The sequence below is a fragment of the Pleurodeles waltl genome, chromosome 3_2 (assembly GCF_031143425.1).
Source record: "Pleurodeles waltl isolate 20211129_DDA chromosome 3_2, aPleWal1.hap1.20221129, whole genome shotgun sequence".
Taxonomy (NCBI): domain Eukaryota; kingdom Metazoa; phylum Chordata; class Amphibia; order Caudata; family Salamandridae; genus Pleurodeles; species Pleurodeles waltl.
This window is the reverse complement of record NC_090441.1, coordinates 54232985-54248065: the sequence shown is the minus strand read 5'-3', so window position 1 is coordinate 54248065 and position 15081 is coordinate 54232985. Positions and strand designations below refer to the sequence as shown.

The following is a 15081-nucleotide window of genomic DNA, read 5'->3' as shown; positions in this document are numbered from 1 at the left end:
AGCTCGTTATTATTTGCAAAGTCGTCGCAATCTCAGATATGGAAATGTATTTTCCCTTTAATATCCCAGAATTTACTGAATGGATTTACACCAAATAACCAAAAGCACAATCTGTGTACAGAAAGCTAGCTTTCAGACAAATTTGGTGTAATTCTGTCCAGCAGCTTGTGCTGTAGACGTTTTCAAAACTCCTATGGGAATTAACAAGGGAAACACAATTTTTACTCCCTTTTTTCTCAGCCCCCACTTGACGGATAGCCCCGAACCTTTCTGTGCACAACAAGAATCACCAGCACATTTTTTTAGGGAAAATGTTGTGAACATTAGTCAAACAGTGCCAAAGATATAGGTAAGTCAAAAAAGGATTTTTCTATGGAAACATGGTACTAACTATAACTACCTACCGGCGACCGCTAGTAGGTGATATATACACATTTACCCCCCCCCCCCCCACACACACACAAACACACATACCAACAACTTTTCCTTCAGTGGTATCACACAAAATAGTGTGATCTAAAGCAATTCTAGAAACTATGCAAAATAAAAACAGAATTACTTTTGGCCAGTGCGGATTATTCTGAGTTGACAAAGATGTACTGTAAACTGATGTCAAATTCTTAAAAACTCTAAAGATTTTATTCATTCTTTTAAAGAGTTTTTTTTAGTACTAAAACAAACACTGCATTTTACATGACTTAATGCAGCCTAATGGGAATTTCAAAACACCAACCACAGATGTAATGAGAAAGCACCAGTTACTGAAGAGAAACGAAATAATGCCTGCTGGTAGCTCCCTCTAACCAGATACCATTTACATGACTAGCTAAAGCTAAATCCAAACCCTACCTCAAGAGGATAAGCTTTTTTAATTTAAAGCAGCAATCCTTAAGTAATCTTTTTTCATACCATTGACTTCTTAGTTTAACGCTAACTAGGAGTGAACGGACAATGGCTTTGCAGTCTCTTTCAAACAATAACATTAAAAAGAACAAGGCATTTTACAAATGTATGGCTTGTAGCATCGGGACAGCAGTGCCAGGAGTGACGTGTATTGGTAGCAGAGTGATACCAAAGCAAAGGACTCACCTGTGACCTGTTGGTTTATTAGTTCTTTCTCAGGATCTTGCAGCTCCTCCCAGCCTTCCAGGTCTGTAATGTCCTCAATCTTTTTAGTGGTGGCTCGTGCCTTCGCCAGCTTTTCAAAGATGCACTTGACATGATACCACTCCTTCATGTCACCCCCAGATTCTGTGAATGGGTTAGGCACCACCTTCCCGATTCGCACCATTCCCTTCATGATCTTCTCCTTGCATTTTTTACAGCCTGCTGTTCCACGCTTAGCATAGTCCACACAGTAGCGTTGCTCTGCCATATCGTCTGGGAAGCTGCAGGCCCAACGGATTAGATAGTGATAAGTGTGATAAACAGAATTATTTCCAGGGTGGGGTATTTGTCTCAAAGTCAAAAACAGAGGGAGTGGTGGGACCCCGGAATGTAAAGATCTGACAAACGGATGGATTGCATATGAGAAACGACTTTGCAGTACTAATTGCAACTGTGCGTGAAAGTCCTTTCGGCACAATGTTCGTATAATGGGTTGGATGAGTAATCTGATCAGTGCAGGCATACAAATTTCCTAGCAAATGTCAACAATGGGAAGAGAAGGAAAAAAATGTTACATTAAAATATTAAACAAATTTCAATTTTGGGAGTAACAATACACTTAATGTAGGATACTATTAAAATACCAACAGTGATTAACATTCTTACACAACATAATGCCTGATGTTCAAAATAAAAGACATCAATTAGCAGTTGATTGGGACAGTCATACAAACTAGTACAAATCACTGTCACCTACAGGAAGTCAGACGTTTATTCAACTACACAGCAGATCAATGAGCAGTGAAAGAGGCTAAATTACTTTTTGGGGTATAATGTACACCACCCCAATCTAGGCATGTGTAGGAAAAGGCAGGGCCCCCCATTTCTAAAATGGTACACTGAATTTTACCTATAACATTTCAAGAACAGCCAGAACGAAGTTATGCAGCTGTCACTAAAACATCTTAGGAAGGGCAAACAATGAATTTGAAGCTCAAAAAAGGACATGGCCGTGTTAAGCCACACCCTTAGCATACCTAGAAACAAAGGTGCATTTATGAACAATGATTATCAGAGAGTATGTTAAAAAAAAAAATGCAGAGTTTTATTGATATTATTACAACTTGGGCTAGGAATACATTTGATGATTTTAAATGCACATTTGTGTTTATAGTACTGGCGTTCTGTTATATACCGTAAAAAGGAGAAATAAGCCAGGACAGTTTTTAAAAAGATAATTAATTGGTTTGAATCCTTAGTGGGAAACAGCCAATTATGTAGGCTAGGGTAAAAAATAAAAATACACCGCAAGAGAAGTTATACAAATCAATTGCACGCTAATGACTAGCCTTGCATTTACTTCAAATCATGAAAGAAAGCAAAAGGTGTACAAAAACAACCTTGCTATGCTTAGAAGCAGATCTGAAATATAAAACTTCAATACAGGTTATGCGTTCGTTTAGACTTACCCATAAATACAAACCATTGAAGGAATGCTTATCCGATTGCTCACCCTACAACTTCAACTAAACATTAAGATTTGTTTATTTTTTTCCAGCAAATTTAATGGATTTGTTATGATATATCAAACCTCTATACCAATAGTTTTTTTATTTTTTTATTGGCCACATAAATACTTAGGGGGTCATTCTGAGTCTGGTGGTCTTGAGACCGCCAGACTCGGGGTGGCCATCGGACTGCCGCTGTAGTGGCCGTCCGATCCGCCACATTCCAACTGCAGCCAAAACGCCGCAGTAATACCAATGACACCGCCAGGCTGGAGACAGCCTCCAGCCTGGCGGTCCCGGCGGTTGTAATCCGCCAGGACAATGCTGCAAGCAACGCTGCCCGCCGGATTACAAGCCCCATTAGGCCAGCCTTTCCATGGTCGTTCATACCACCATGGAAAAGCTGCCGGAATGGGGGTGCCAGGGGCCCCCTTGAACAGCCTTGTCACGCATTTCACTGCCCAAATTACGGGCAGTGGAATGCGCGATGGATGCTGTTACACCCGCTGCACTGCTGCATTGGTGCTGGCTCAATTCCGAGCCGGTGTCAATGTTAAGGCCCGCTTCACCACAGGGTCGGCGGGCGGAAACACAGTTTCCACCCACCAGCCCTGCTGTGAAGTCAGAAATGCTGCATCAACTTTAACAGTAACTCCTATTTATACTGAATAGATGTGTCTGAGGCAGCGCAAGTGTGAAATCCAGCCTGATGTGTGACAGTGTAAAACTGCATGTATAAAATGTGAGGTCTGTGTGAGTTCTATGAACAAGCGTGGAACGTACAGGTTTGATCCAAAATGCAGCTAGGCTATGGCTTTGTATCAGATGGTGAATATTTTTGTGGCTCCTTTATCTAATTTATTTCTTGTAATAAATCTTCTTTTAACTGCATCTATGTTGGTTTCCTTTGGGTACCCCACTTCAATGACAGCTCATGGCCTGTTTCCACTGTTCACAAATAAAATACTGTAAACACGACAATGACCTCCAAAGTGAGGATGCCAGTAATACAGGTGACCGATAATTACATTTTCAGACTTTTTGATAATAATGCCTTATTTACAGTGAGCGGGCGAAAATGTGAGAGTTGTGCTGGTCATTGACCATTTTAACTGTCCAAAATATTCTGACACTAAAGTTGATGATCACAAAACACAAGAAACAGCTGACAAAATGGCACTAAAAAAAACATTAGGAGCTACATTAACTAAGGACTGGAGCCTTCAGACTGAAAAGTCGGTGCATCCAGCTGATCACAAACACTAAAAAATATCAATCAAAACACAGATTTCTATTTTTGCTGCCAGATTCTCCTTTCATTTAATGGGTATACACAACACACACATGCATTTGAGTTATATTTTTGTTAATTTCTCCAAACCTGCTATAAGAAACAAACAAAAGGCTCAGAATTAAGGAAAGCAAACATGCCTGCATAAGCATGTGTAATTTAGTTTAGTCATTCTATATTTTTGGGTGGTGAAAATACTTTACAGGGGCTAATATACAAAACAGTGTGTTAAAGCACCCAGTGATATAACCTTACCCCGGCCCCATCTCCAATCACTGTGCACTAAACCAGATTAAAAAAAATAAAAAAAACAACAAAAAAAAAAATCAGGTAGAGCACTGAAATAAAAGATAATTACAACAGATACGTCAAAAAGAAGCAAAAATGCTTTTACAATATTAATGACTTCCAAGGGAAAAACTATCTTAAGCCACCACTGGCTTTTCTTCTGGGAAACATTACTGGCTGTGAATGGAAATAGAGCAGCAAAGGGGTCAGGGAGCTCCATCGTTATTTCCCTCCACTGAAGAGCCCGCCATTGTCCTTCAGGAGCTTTGCCATTTTTTTGCACAACTCCCCATTATGTTACCATTGAGGCCTATCCAAACATTGAAGGTGTCTCGATTTTACCAATCCTACAAAAAATGGTACCTCTCCTCAAAACTGACAAAAGTATCACCATTGGTGGTCTTCAAAGATGAGAGCCTCCATTTTAAGCCAACAGCACCACAGATGCTTCAGCGGGCCAAGTACACACAACAGAAGTATTGCTTCAATGAGCACTAGTGTTTCCACCTGGGTTGCGACTTCAAATTTTGAGGGTGTTTTACCACAACTATCTTACAACCTCAATAGGGGCCAGATGTAGCAAACGTTTGCGACTCGCAAACGGGCCGATTCGCAATTTGCGACAGTGCAAAATCGGAAATGGGATGCAAAAAGCCCATTTCCGACTCGCAAAAAGCGATGGGACCCGTTTGCGAGTCGCATCCATTGCGACCCCATTTTGCGACCCGCAAATTGCAAGTCGCAATTTGCGAGTCGCAAACCTTATGCAATTGCAACTCGCAAATTGCGACTAGTCGCAAAAAGCCCAGTTTGCAAGTCGCATTTACCACTAACTCAGAGCAGGTGGTAACCATTACCAAAGTATAAAAGGAGACCCAGAAGGCATCTGGGTCACTCAAGATGGCGGACATATACCTGATAGCAGTGAGGAGGAGAGTCTGCGCAGCCCAGCAGAGGAGGAGGAGGGGCCACAGACAGGAGAAGATATATAGAACAAGGCAGACCCTTTTCCAGCAAACTGAAGAGGAGATCTATGATAAATACCGCCTTAGCAGCGCTGCCATTCTAGAATTAATAGATTTACTAAAACCACAGCTAGAACACAAGACTCTGCGTGGCTGCGCCATCCCTACGCATGTGCAAGTACTATGCGCACTGCACCTCTTGGCCTCAGGGAGCTATCAGGGGGTCATTGCCGTGGCAGGTGGGGTATCCCAAAGTGCAGTGTCAAGGTTCCTCAGGGCATTCCTAGATGCCTTAGTAGCGCACAGGTCTCAGTTCATATACTTACCAAGGAATGAGGCAGAAATTAACAGCACAAAGCTGGACTTTTACCGCATTGCCCACTTCCCCCATGTCATTGGATGTGTAGATGGGACACACATTCAAATATGCCCCCCGCTAATCTGGAACATATTTTCCGCAACAGAAAGTGTACCCACTCACTCAACATACAGGTTGTTTGTGATGCCCATTACGTCATCACGGACATCGTAGCTAAGTTTCCAGGCAGTACCCATGACTCATACATTTTTAGACATAGTGGGATACATCAACGCCTGGAACGTGGGGAGTTTGGAGATGGATACCTCCTAGGTAGAGCTGCATACACCTTGCAGACATACACACAGGTCACTGTGCACGACTATCTGGACTTACTAACAGTGTACTTTTGTGCCCAACAGGTGACAGTGCATATGCTCTAAGGCCATGGATCATGACTCCATTTTTAACACCCAGCAATGATTCAGAGAGGCAATACAACAGTGCGCATAAGAGGACCAGGAACCTGATTGAGCGCACCTTCGGACTGCTGAAGGCAAGATTCAGATGCCTCCACCGCAGTGGAGGCGCCCTCCAATACACCCCCATTACCGCTTTCGAAATTGTGGTCGCATGCGCCATCCTCCACAACATAGCCACCCGACGTGGGCTACCTCTCACCCCTGCAGACCCAGATCCTGATGATGAAGAGCAAGAACAACCACATCGCCATCATGGGGATAGGAGTCTAGCTAATCAAGGCAGACTGAGACGGGACCACATTGCAACGCAATATTCTGGACGGTACGTGTCAACTCCCACCATACTCACCTATTAACCATTTGTTAAGTGGAACAAAAATAACTGTTTTATTAATGTCATGAAGAAACTATATACAAGTTGAAATTGTCCATGGGCAGGAAAATGCCAACCAGTCATGTGGCATATTAACGCCATGTGCCACATGAATCTGTCCTGGCTGTTATCTATGATCTCCTGCCCCTCCTGCCAGCCTGGCTGGTCCCTGCTGCGTCCATGGTGCTGTGCCTACCACTCCTCAGCACCCTACTGTGAGTGGCAGAGACACTGCTCACTGTTGAGCCCTCCTCCCAGGTGTATTTGTTAACTTCCTGGCTGTGATGTCATCATCATGTGCCAGGAAGTGTTTCCAGGGTGTTCTGGTATGCTTTCTGGAGTGTTCTGCTGCATCTGCAAGCAATTTTGAAGGTATTCGCAATTTGCGACACCCACTCGCTAATTGCGAGTTCGTTTTTGCACACTCGCAAACAGCGACCTCGCAAATTGCGGACTCGCACACAGCGTTGCGAGTCCGGCTGCGAGTCGCAAAATCGGATCGCTTTTTTTTCTGGCATTCCAATTTGCGACTCGCATTTGCGAGTCGCATCAACTCGCAAAATGCGAGTCGCAATTTTTATTTTTGCTACATCTGGCCCTAAGTCCCTAACTCAGTGTTTCGCAATCTGTGGGTCACAACCCATCAGCTGGTCACCTGCAAATTTTGATGGGTGGCAAAAAAACAAGCAATAAATGAAGACGCCTTTAAATCCTGTACTGATCTTGTGACATTTGCTGCGCTTCAAAGACAGAGGTCAAATGGCGAGCTAAGTATTCTGATAGATTGTTGCTTATATTTTTTGAACCTGAGGATTGGTGTTTACAAATTTCTCTCCTCTCACTTTGCAGTCAGAGAAAGTAAAATGAATTATGTGACAATTTTACTGAGGTACAGGTAGTGTGAAAATAAAGATTGTAGGATGTCATTTTTTTTATAACACACATCAAAGTGTACATACCTCTAAATAAACGAAGCACATTCAGAAGTTATGAAAGCAAAGATAAATCACTTTTTTGTAATCCCAAACTGTGATGCAAACAAAGTTTTTTATAGTATCAAAACAAAGCTAGACATTTTAATTAGTGATACACAAATGATAAAAAGTCACTGAAACCCGATTTCCACACAATATAATGTGTGTACAATATTGTTTATCACTAAAACTGTATGTGCAGATTAAGTGACCATTTCAATAGAAAATGTGTGGTCTATAAATGATGGTGCGCTACCACAGGATGCTTTAGTTAGATTTTAAAAAATCGTCCACTTCATGTCCACTAAAGCTAGGTGGGTCACGAAAGATTTGTTATGCCAAACATTTGGTGGTGGTTTTAATAAGCTAATGAAGCACTGTCCTTATCATTTCTTAGATTATGTTATTCCTATGACCGAAAATGGATGGGGACGACGCCCAGGCTTCAGTGGATACTGCATTCCTTTTAATCTAGATATAATATATTAATCAATATTTATCAACATACACACAACTGCACACTTCAGGTATTTTTTTCATGAAGAACTCAGACAAATTGTACAGTCCTTGGAGTAATGCCTCCTCCTCCATGTATAAAACTTCTAGACTATCACATAGCAGATCCATGCTTAAAAAAATATATAAATAACAATAATTATAAATAATAATAATTATTATTCTATTTTCTTTCTCTAGTTAGCAGTAAATAACACTTAGGCACTCTGGCATAATTGCAAAATGGTGTCAGAGGAGTTAAGTACAGACTTAAGCATTCTGTTCACTGTGCAGCAGCAACTAGAAACAAGGATTTTTCCCCCAAGGTATACATTTTCTTCCACGAGTGCTTTGATTACAGACGTTTATTCTGTCACTGGTTGTTACAGTGTCAAATGTGCTCAGTGGGCATTGAGAGGGAGAAGTACAGCATTCAGTTGAATGGGAATGTTAGAATTCTAGAACGAACTGGAGGGAAATGGATGAGTTATCACGCAAAGTGTAGTTAACTGCTTAAGTCGACATAACATTTACAGAAATAAAGTGATAACGGGATGAAAGAACAAATGTGGGCATCATGGATGTCATGCTACTGTAATAGAAGCTGCAGAATTCTCACCATTTCCTGCACACCAGGAGGTGAGCGAAATGTAGGGTTTAACCATTACTGTTGAGTATTAAGGAACATTAGAAATTCGGTTAAAAAAAGACAGACAGGAAGAGTTTAACTTAGTTGTATCATCAATACCTATAAATGATACTAAGTACATATAATATACTCTAAACTGCATTAATACCACGCTACAACTCTGTAACCCAAATTTTACATTTTAAAATTACAATATAACAACATATGAAAGACAAAGAAGGCACCTTACTAGACGAAGCATAGGTAGGACATGGGATGGAGTTGATACAATGTTTAAAAATTGCCATTTTTAGTCTGGAATGGGTGCAAAAGAACACTAGAATAGATCTATTGGGGAATTTGACTGTTCTTCGCATTTCTCAGTCCATTTCTCTGAGCAATAACTGTGATTGTTCTATCTCGCTAAATGGCAAGGAGATTGCGAATTAATCACCAGTTGGAGTAACGAATAGGCACGTGGGTAACTGAGTGAGCGAGTGAGAGTATATGGGATGGTCAGTGCATGTCTGAATGAATAAAATATATCTGGATGAATGTGAGGGTGAGAGCATGGATAGATGCAAAAAGGATACAACAATCTTACAAGTTAAGACCTCAGAGAGGAATGTAGATAATACTATAAAAAACGACAAGTACCACCAATAGTTTACATCAAAACATACAATTGAAAAATTATAATATTGATCTGATTCCCACTAAATATCTACTCAAAATACTGGAACACTGGATATCACATTTAAGTAAAATATGTCATTATTTAGACATAACAGACAATGCCATCTTGTCCCCAGATAAAAGAAAATGACTCCGGTCTCCCGATGTTACTGAATCTCCATTCTCAAACAGAATTCACTGTAAACATCCTTCACTGGTTCTTCTCCAACCTACTCAACTGGACCCAGTCTGTTCACATGTGCACCTCCAGGTCCCAAACGACTCCCATCGCCTTTAGAGATCCTCCCTCTCATCTTTAACTTTTACAGGGAGCCACTTGAGAGACTATTTGCTGATAAAACATAAAATAAATTCAAATCATCCATAAGCGGATTATGTGTAACTATAATTGAAAGTCTCCTCTGCTTCATGAAAGCCAGTGCATCACACAAGTCCTGGAGCGTCAGCACCTACATGAAGCTTAAGTTCATCAAGAAGAACAAACAACTAATTCAGCTGTGTCTCAATATGAACCTGGACGCTTTTGAACCGCAGTTTTTACCCGAAGCCAAGTAGGTCTGATATCATTTTTGCTGCTAAAGAAAGTAAAATCAATTCAGGCTTGCAGTTCTAATAGATGCTCCATGGTCTCCTAGAATCCCCTTTGCACCACATTGTTGTGAACATCACTGTGACTGTAAGACAAAAATTTCTATACGTTTTATTTTTATTTAAAAAAAAAAAAAAAAAAAACACAACACAATCAAGCACACTATGTTGCAGATACAACAGTAGAAGCCGCTTCCAAATTCTTTTTGGGACCTTCCTATTCTCCAAAAATAAATCAGCCAGCAAAAACACTGATTTTAGCATGGCACACACTGCACCCTGCATTCTACCAAAACCTCCCGTTTAAGAGTTCTTTCAGGCAAGAATATGTTACTTTTCGTTGTCACTGATACAATTTTTCTGTTTTCTTTTGGAACAGGTGAATGAAGTCAACTTCAACTTCCATACAACAGATACAATCTTCTTCTTAATACTCTTATCCTATGGCATAGTGTTGTCTGTCCTCCTAATCAACAAGAAAGAGAGGCAGATCTTGAATTTGCAGAAGTATTGTTTGGGAATCACCAAAAAGGTGAGGAGAGGGTTTTTTGGGGGAGGTTTGTTGTAGATGAAAATATTTTTGGAGTCCCTCCTTTCCGTTTGGGCCGTTGAAGCATGATTTACATCTCACTAATATGGCCCTGTTGTGCCCAAAGTACCTAAGAGGATGTTAGTAAATAATGCATTGCTAACTGTAGTACTCTAGGGTTCCAATGCTGTCCAATTTAGCATAACATGCCTATTGCCGCAGTTGAGGGAGGGTGGGAAATGCTAGCTCATGTAGCGGGTCTCTAAGAGGGCCAATGTAGCTCAGCCACACCACAAATTGGTCTACCAGTATTCAAGAGACAGCATGAAATCAGGCTTATGGTATTTCACTGAGGTGAAACCCACATCCAAAATGTTCACCACTAGCTGACCTGCATAATCCGAAATGGCTAACCCATCTTAAATATGTGGGTGGTTGGGGACCAGGAGGGTCTCCTGACTACTTCACTGTGCACACTACACTCCAACATCACATGTCTGTGTGTAATTTTCAATGCATAATATAAAGATTGTAAGATTCCACACGTGGGCATATCTTCGGGTATGTGAGGTATGACACGCATCTCAATGTCAATTTTACTGGGAAGTATTTGGGCCCAGCTAGACAGTTGAGTGTGGTAAAATCTGCGTTTGTTTTTACTTGGCGTCCACTACTCACCAAGCATATGTGCATGTCTCCCTTAACCTAGGACCAGTGGCACAGGGAAGGAGGATAGAGGGAGTAACTACTGACTACACAGCATGTCAGCTCACTTTGCCCAGGGCCACTAGAATTATGCGATAGTGCGGCTGCAGCGATTTTTGCATAGTTAGAGATTTGCCACATAATCCATCATCTGCCGCATAATCTGCAGACTAACAAAAAAAATCATTTCTAGCTCAAACGGTTCAAAAGTTACCAAATACTCAGTGACACATGTTGTTGCATGGTGGAAGGCCCTTCGCAAAGCTTGACTGGTCAACTTTCTGATGCTTATTGTTATATTTGGGCATTAAATCAGTGCTGATGAGGTGCAACTAAAGCCCAGACAGTTTTTGCAAGTTTTAAATTGATCAAATAATGAAGTAAAACTATATCAGAATGTGCAGAATTGTGCCACATAATTTGCCTCTTCTAGCACATAATTAACCCAACCCTGCCGCATAATTTGGCCCTCTTCTGCCGCATAATTCCAGTGGGCCTGACTTCGACCTAGGAAAGCGAGACATACTCTATAGAGGGCAATGTTTTAATTAAAAAAACAAAAAACTAACAGAGGTCAGACCCGATTCTGCTGCTTTAAGAAACAGGCAGAAGAAGCACATCTCACCACTGCTGCAGGATGAATGGACAGGAGAAGTAAAACTGAGCAGTGCTTCTTTACCAAAGGAGGTGTTTACAATATTTTGGTAAATGAGGCATTGTAAATACACTGAAAATGCTAAAAATCAGAAATCATCTAAAGAAAAGCAGCTCCGAGCTTTGTTTTTTTGGTCTATCAATGGATGCTGCCTCTGTTCCAACGGTCAGTGAGCATCATGCATGCATCTCATTTCACCCTATTTTGGGAAGTGTCATTTTCCTTAGGCTCACCGCCCTCCAAACTAGGAGCATGCTTCTCACTGATTTCAAAGGGCTTACTTGCTCTGAAATCTTTCATCGCCATTACAAAAAACAAGCATTTCCATCAATTTTTATGGAATCACCATTTAGAATGTGGAAAATCTCACCCATCTTGGAGACTCAAATGGCTGAGACGTATGCATCATGACTTAACTTTTAAAAGCTGTACTTTTTATATGTCAGTACTGTATCGATTTGTTTTATTGATCATTGCGGGTCAGGTCAGATAGCACTGACATACCAGAAGAAATCACTTCAGAAGTTTATGAGTTTGTGCTGCAAGTTTATATTTCAAAGATAATACAACGTTGTGCTTTTGTAAACTGATTTTCTTTTTTGAAGACTAATGATTTCTGAAGACTTCTTAGGGACATTCTGAAAGTTGACCTAAGAATGCATTCCACCCATTGCTTACTATTTGCTTTGTAACTAACATTTGCATGCTTTTTATTTGATGGCTTTATTTTTTTTAGGATGTCCAACGAGTCTTTGTCCCTGTCATGGATCACAGCATGTTTACCATCTCTCTGACTAGCTCCTTATATTCTTCCACAAGTGCTCATTTTTTATAAACAGGCCTTTAAATTTTGTTCTTATCTTCTCACATCTGCTGTACATTCAAAGACAGAGGTCAGATGTCATGCTTTGTCTCTAGGGGGAGCTTGGTGTTTACTTTTCTTCTCCTGATGGAAAAGTGACAGGATCTATGTGCCAACCTGGGGGTGTGAAAAACGTTTTTTTCTAGCACCCAACAAAATGTAAATGTCTTTAAATCAACTGTGCAAATATTTCAGAATATATTAGAATTAGGAAAGCACAAATGAGGCACCTTTTTTGTAATTCTGAAGTGTGTTGGAAACAAATATTTTAATACGATCAAAATAATGAATACACTAGATGATACCATTTCCACATATCATCTTTTGTGTGCTGTAGTTTTATCAGTAAAACTGTGTGTGTGTGTGTGCAAACGTAATTGTCATTTCAATTGAAAATGTGTTGCCTTATGGCGGTGTGCTACAAAACTATGCATACTACACTCTACTCCACTCTACGCCACTCCACCCTATGACACTGTAGCCCACCCCACTCCACAACACTTTACTCCACTTAACAATACCTGATTCTATGCCACTCCACTCTGACATTTTACACCACCATACGCTATGTCTCTCCATGACACTTAACTCCACCCAACAAAATGTAACACCACTCTACTTTATGCCACTCCACCCTGGGACACTCCATTCCACTCTACCCAACACTTTACTCCATGACACAGTACTCTACTCTAAAGCACTCTGTGCCACTCCACAACACTCTACACCCTTCCACACTTTTCCTCTCCTCTCCACACCACTCTATACTCCGGAGTTTCACTTTTAACAGCAGCCACGCTCGTGTACAACACGCCTAAAACACGTTGGCAATGCCAATGGCTCTTGCATAGGTGAGACCTATTGGCTTTGCCAATGCCTATTTTACCAGTGTTACCGTCATTTATCAAGCCTGGGCCTCTCCTTCCCCACTTCCTTTTTTGACTGGAAAGTTTTGGTTAGAGGGGGTAGATATGAATAATAATTTGGTTCAAGGATAGCTTGGAAGAAAAGTCTGAAGATCTCTGGTCTACACTACAGTTTGGCATTTGCTTATGATCGGTGTATGGCACCACCGATTTCCGTGTGGAACCTAATGGTCAATTTATAGTTCATTTTTGTTACTTTGACAAAGCCTGTCATTGTGGGTAGACTCTGCGTTGTACAGTGAGCACTACAAGTGGTTCTGGGTACTTACAAGAGGGTCAGATCCGGCAGGTTCCAAGAATACAAACAGTTCCCCTTGAGAGCATGAGGGCATGGGGAAGCTGCTGAAGATGCAATGCCTTCTAATGCTCAATTGGACGAATAGGCACCGTACACGCAATGCATGTGGGTGGACTACTGAATGCCACCATTTCATTCATAAACCTTGGCTGATTTAGCATAAAATACAAAGGGGATCAGATTATTAACACGTGGCATTAGACAGCATCGCCATCTGGAAAACGCACCCGTGCGTTTCGTCTGCACAAAAACTACCGCAAATATAATTTCACAGTTTTTGCATGTTTTTTGTTTATACAAACTCATTAGTTACAGAACGGTAAATGATGGCTACATGGCAAGATTCAACTTGTATAACAAATTCAAATATGTAAACCTGAAGACAATAAGTACTTGCTCCGAAGCATGTTATTTGACCGGAACAAAGGTATTTTATTGGTACAAAGCGAGAAAGCAATTTCGCAAACAAAAACGCAGACCCCAGAAAGACGCCAAATGTGCCAAATTCCAAATACACTTTGATGGGCACGTCGGAGTTTAGGTCTCATCTTCTCAAAAATATCAAACATTCATTGCCGAGCAATGGTGCAGGGTAAGCCTGCATGCCTTACTCACCGTCCGCGTAGGGATCACCGGACTATAGCCACTTGCAAGCTGAGACCAGGGACGCGGTCATCAGCTGGAGTCCGTCGTGGCAAGTGCCGCTCTGCAGCACCAGCACAAGTTAGAACTTGGGCCCAGAGCCACGGTGCTCCAGAGGAAAGAACACAGTGGAAGCAAGAGATGACGTCCCAAGAAAGACAAATACACGCCGGGTGGCTCACGGCTGCGAGTAGCGTCTCACAAGAAGATGCTGCAGAGCGCTGCAGAAATCTAGACCCTGTTCACACGAACATCATTGCTTAGAAGGCTCTGTTTAAAATGCACACCATTAATGACGGTTATTTTGTTGTTTTAAGAGTCTGGAAAGGCCCGGACAGGATACTAAATAGGACTATAAAGAAAATCGTATATATTTATTTGTAATATTACTTAAATTCTACCTTGGTTTCCTTTATTGGTCAGGGATCATAACTGCAGCTTTAGAACACACTTAAAAGTGTTCTATATTTACTTTTGCTGTTTGAAGTATTCACAGATAAAGGCTAAAAATAATGGCTTTAAGTGATTTCATTTATTTGTGTACTGGCCGGGACATTAAAATGTCCAGTAGTGCTGGTAGAAAACCAGTAACAGTTACATACAGGCCAACATTTTCAAACTTGGAACTGGGACATTTTGAGCAAAACAAAAGCGGGAGAATGTATCTTTACCATAGGCTTATATTGAAGCAAAAGCAATTATAGATGAGAGACACCTAAAATAAAGCCACTTTTGGCTTAAGAAATCGGGAGTCTCCCTCCTCAATCAAGT

General features: G+C 41.0%; 1 protein-coding gene across 3 annotated transcripts in view; it reads right to left on the bottom strand.

Annotated features, from left to right (window-relative positions):
- Window positions 1-14461, bottom strand: part of LIG3 (DNA ligase 3) — a 424911-nt gene extending 410450 nt beyond the window's left edge. The window contains exons 1-2 of one of the 3 annotated variants that reach the window (XM_069226761.1): window positions 14284-14461; window positions 1090-1639 (exon numbers count right to left, since the gene is read on the bottom strand). In XM_069226761.1, the coding sequence (XP_069082862.1) occupies window positions 1090-1630 (541 nt within the window). In that variant the 5' untranslated portion in view covers window positions 1631-1639; window positions 14284-14461. The remainder of the gene's footprint in view (window positions 1-1089; window positions 1640-14283) is intronic. The other 2 variants (XM_069226764.1, XM_069226763.1) reach the window with 2 other exon arrangements.
- Window positions 14462-15081: the final 620 nt, after the last annotated feature.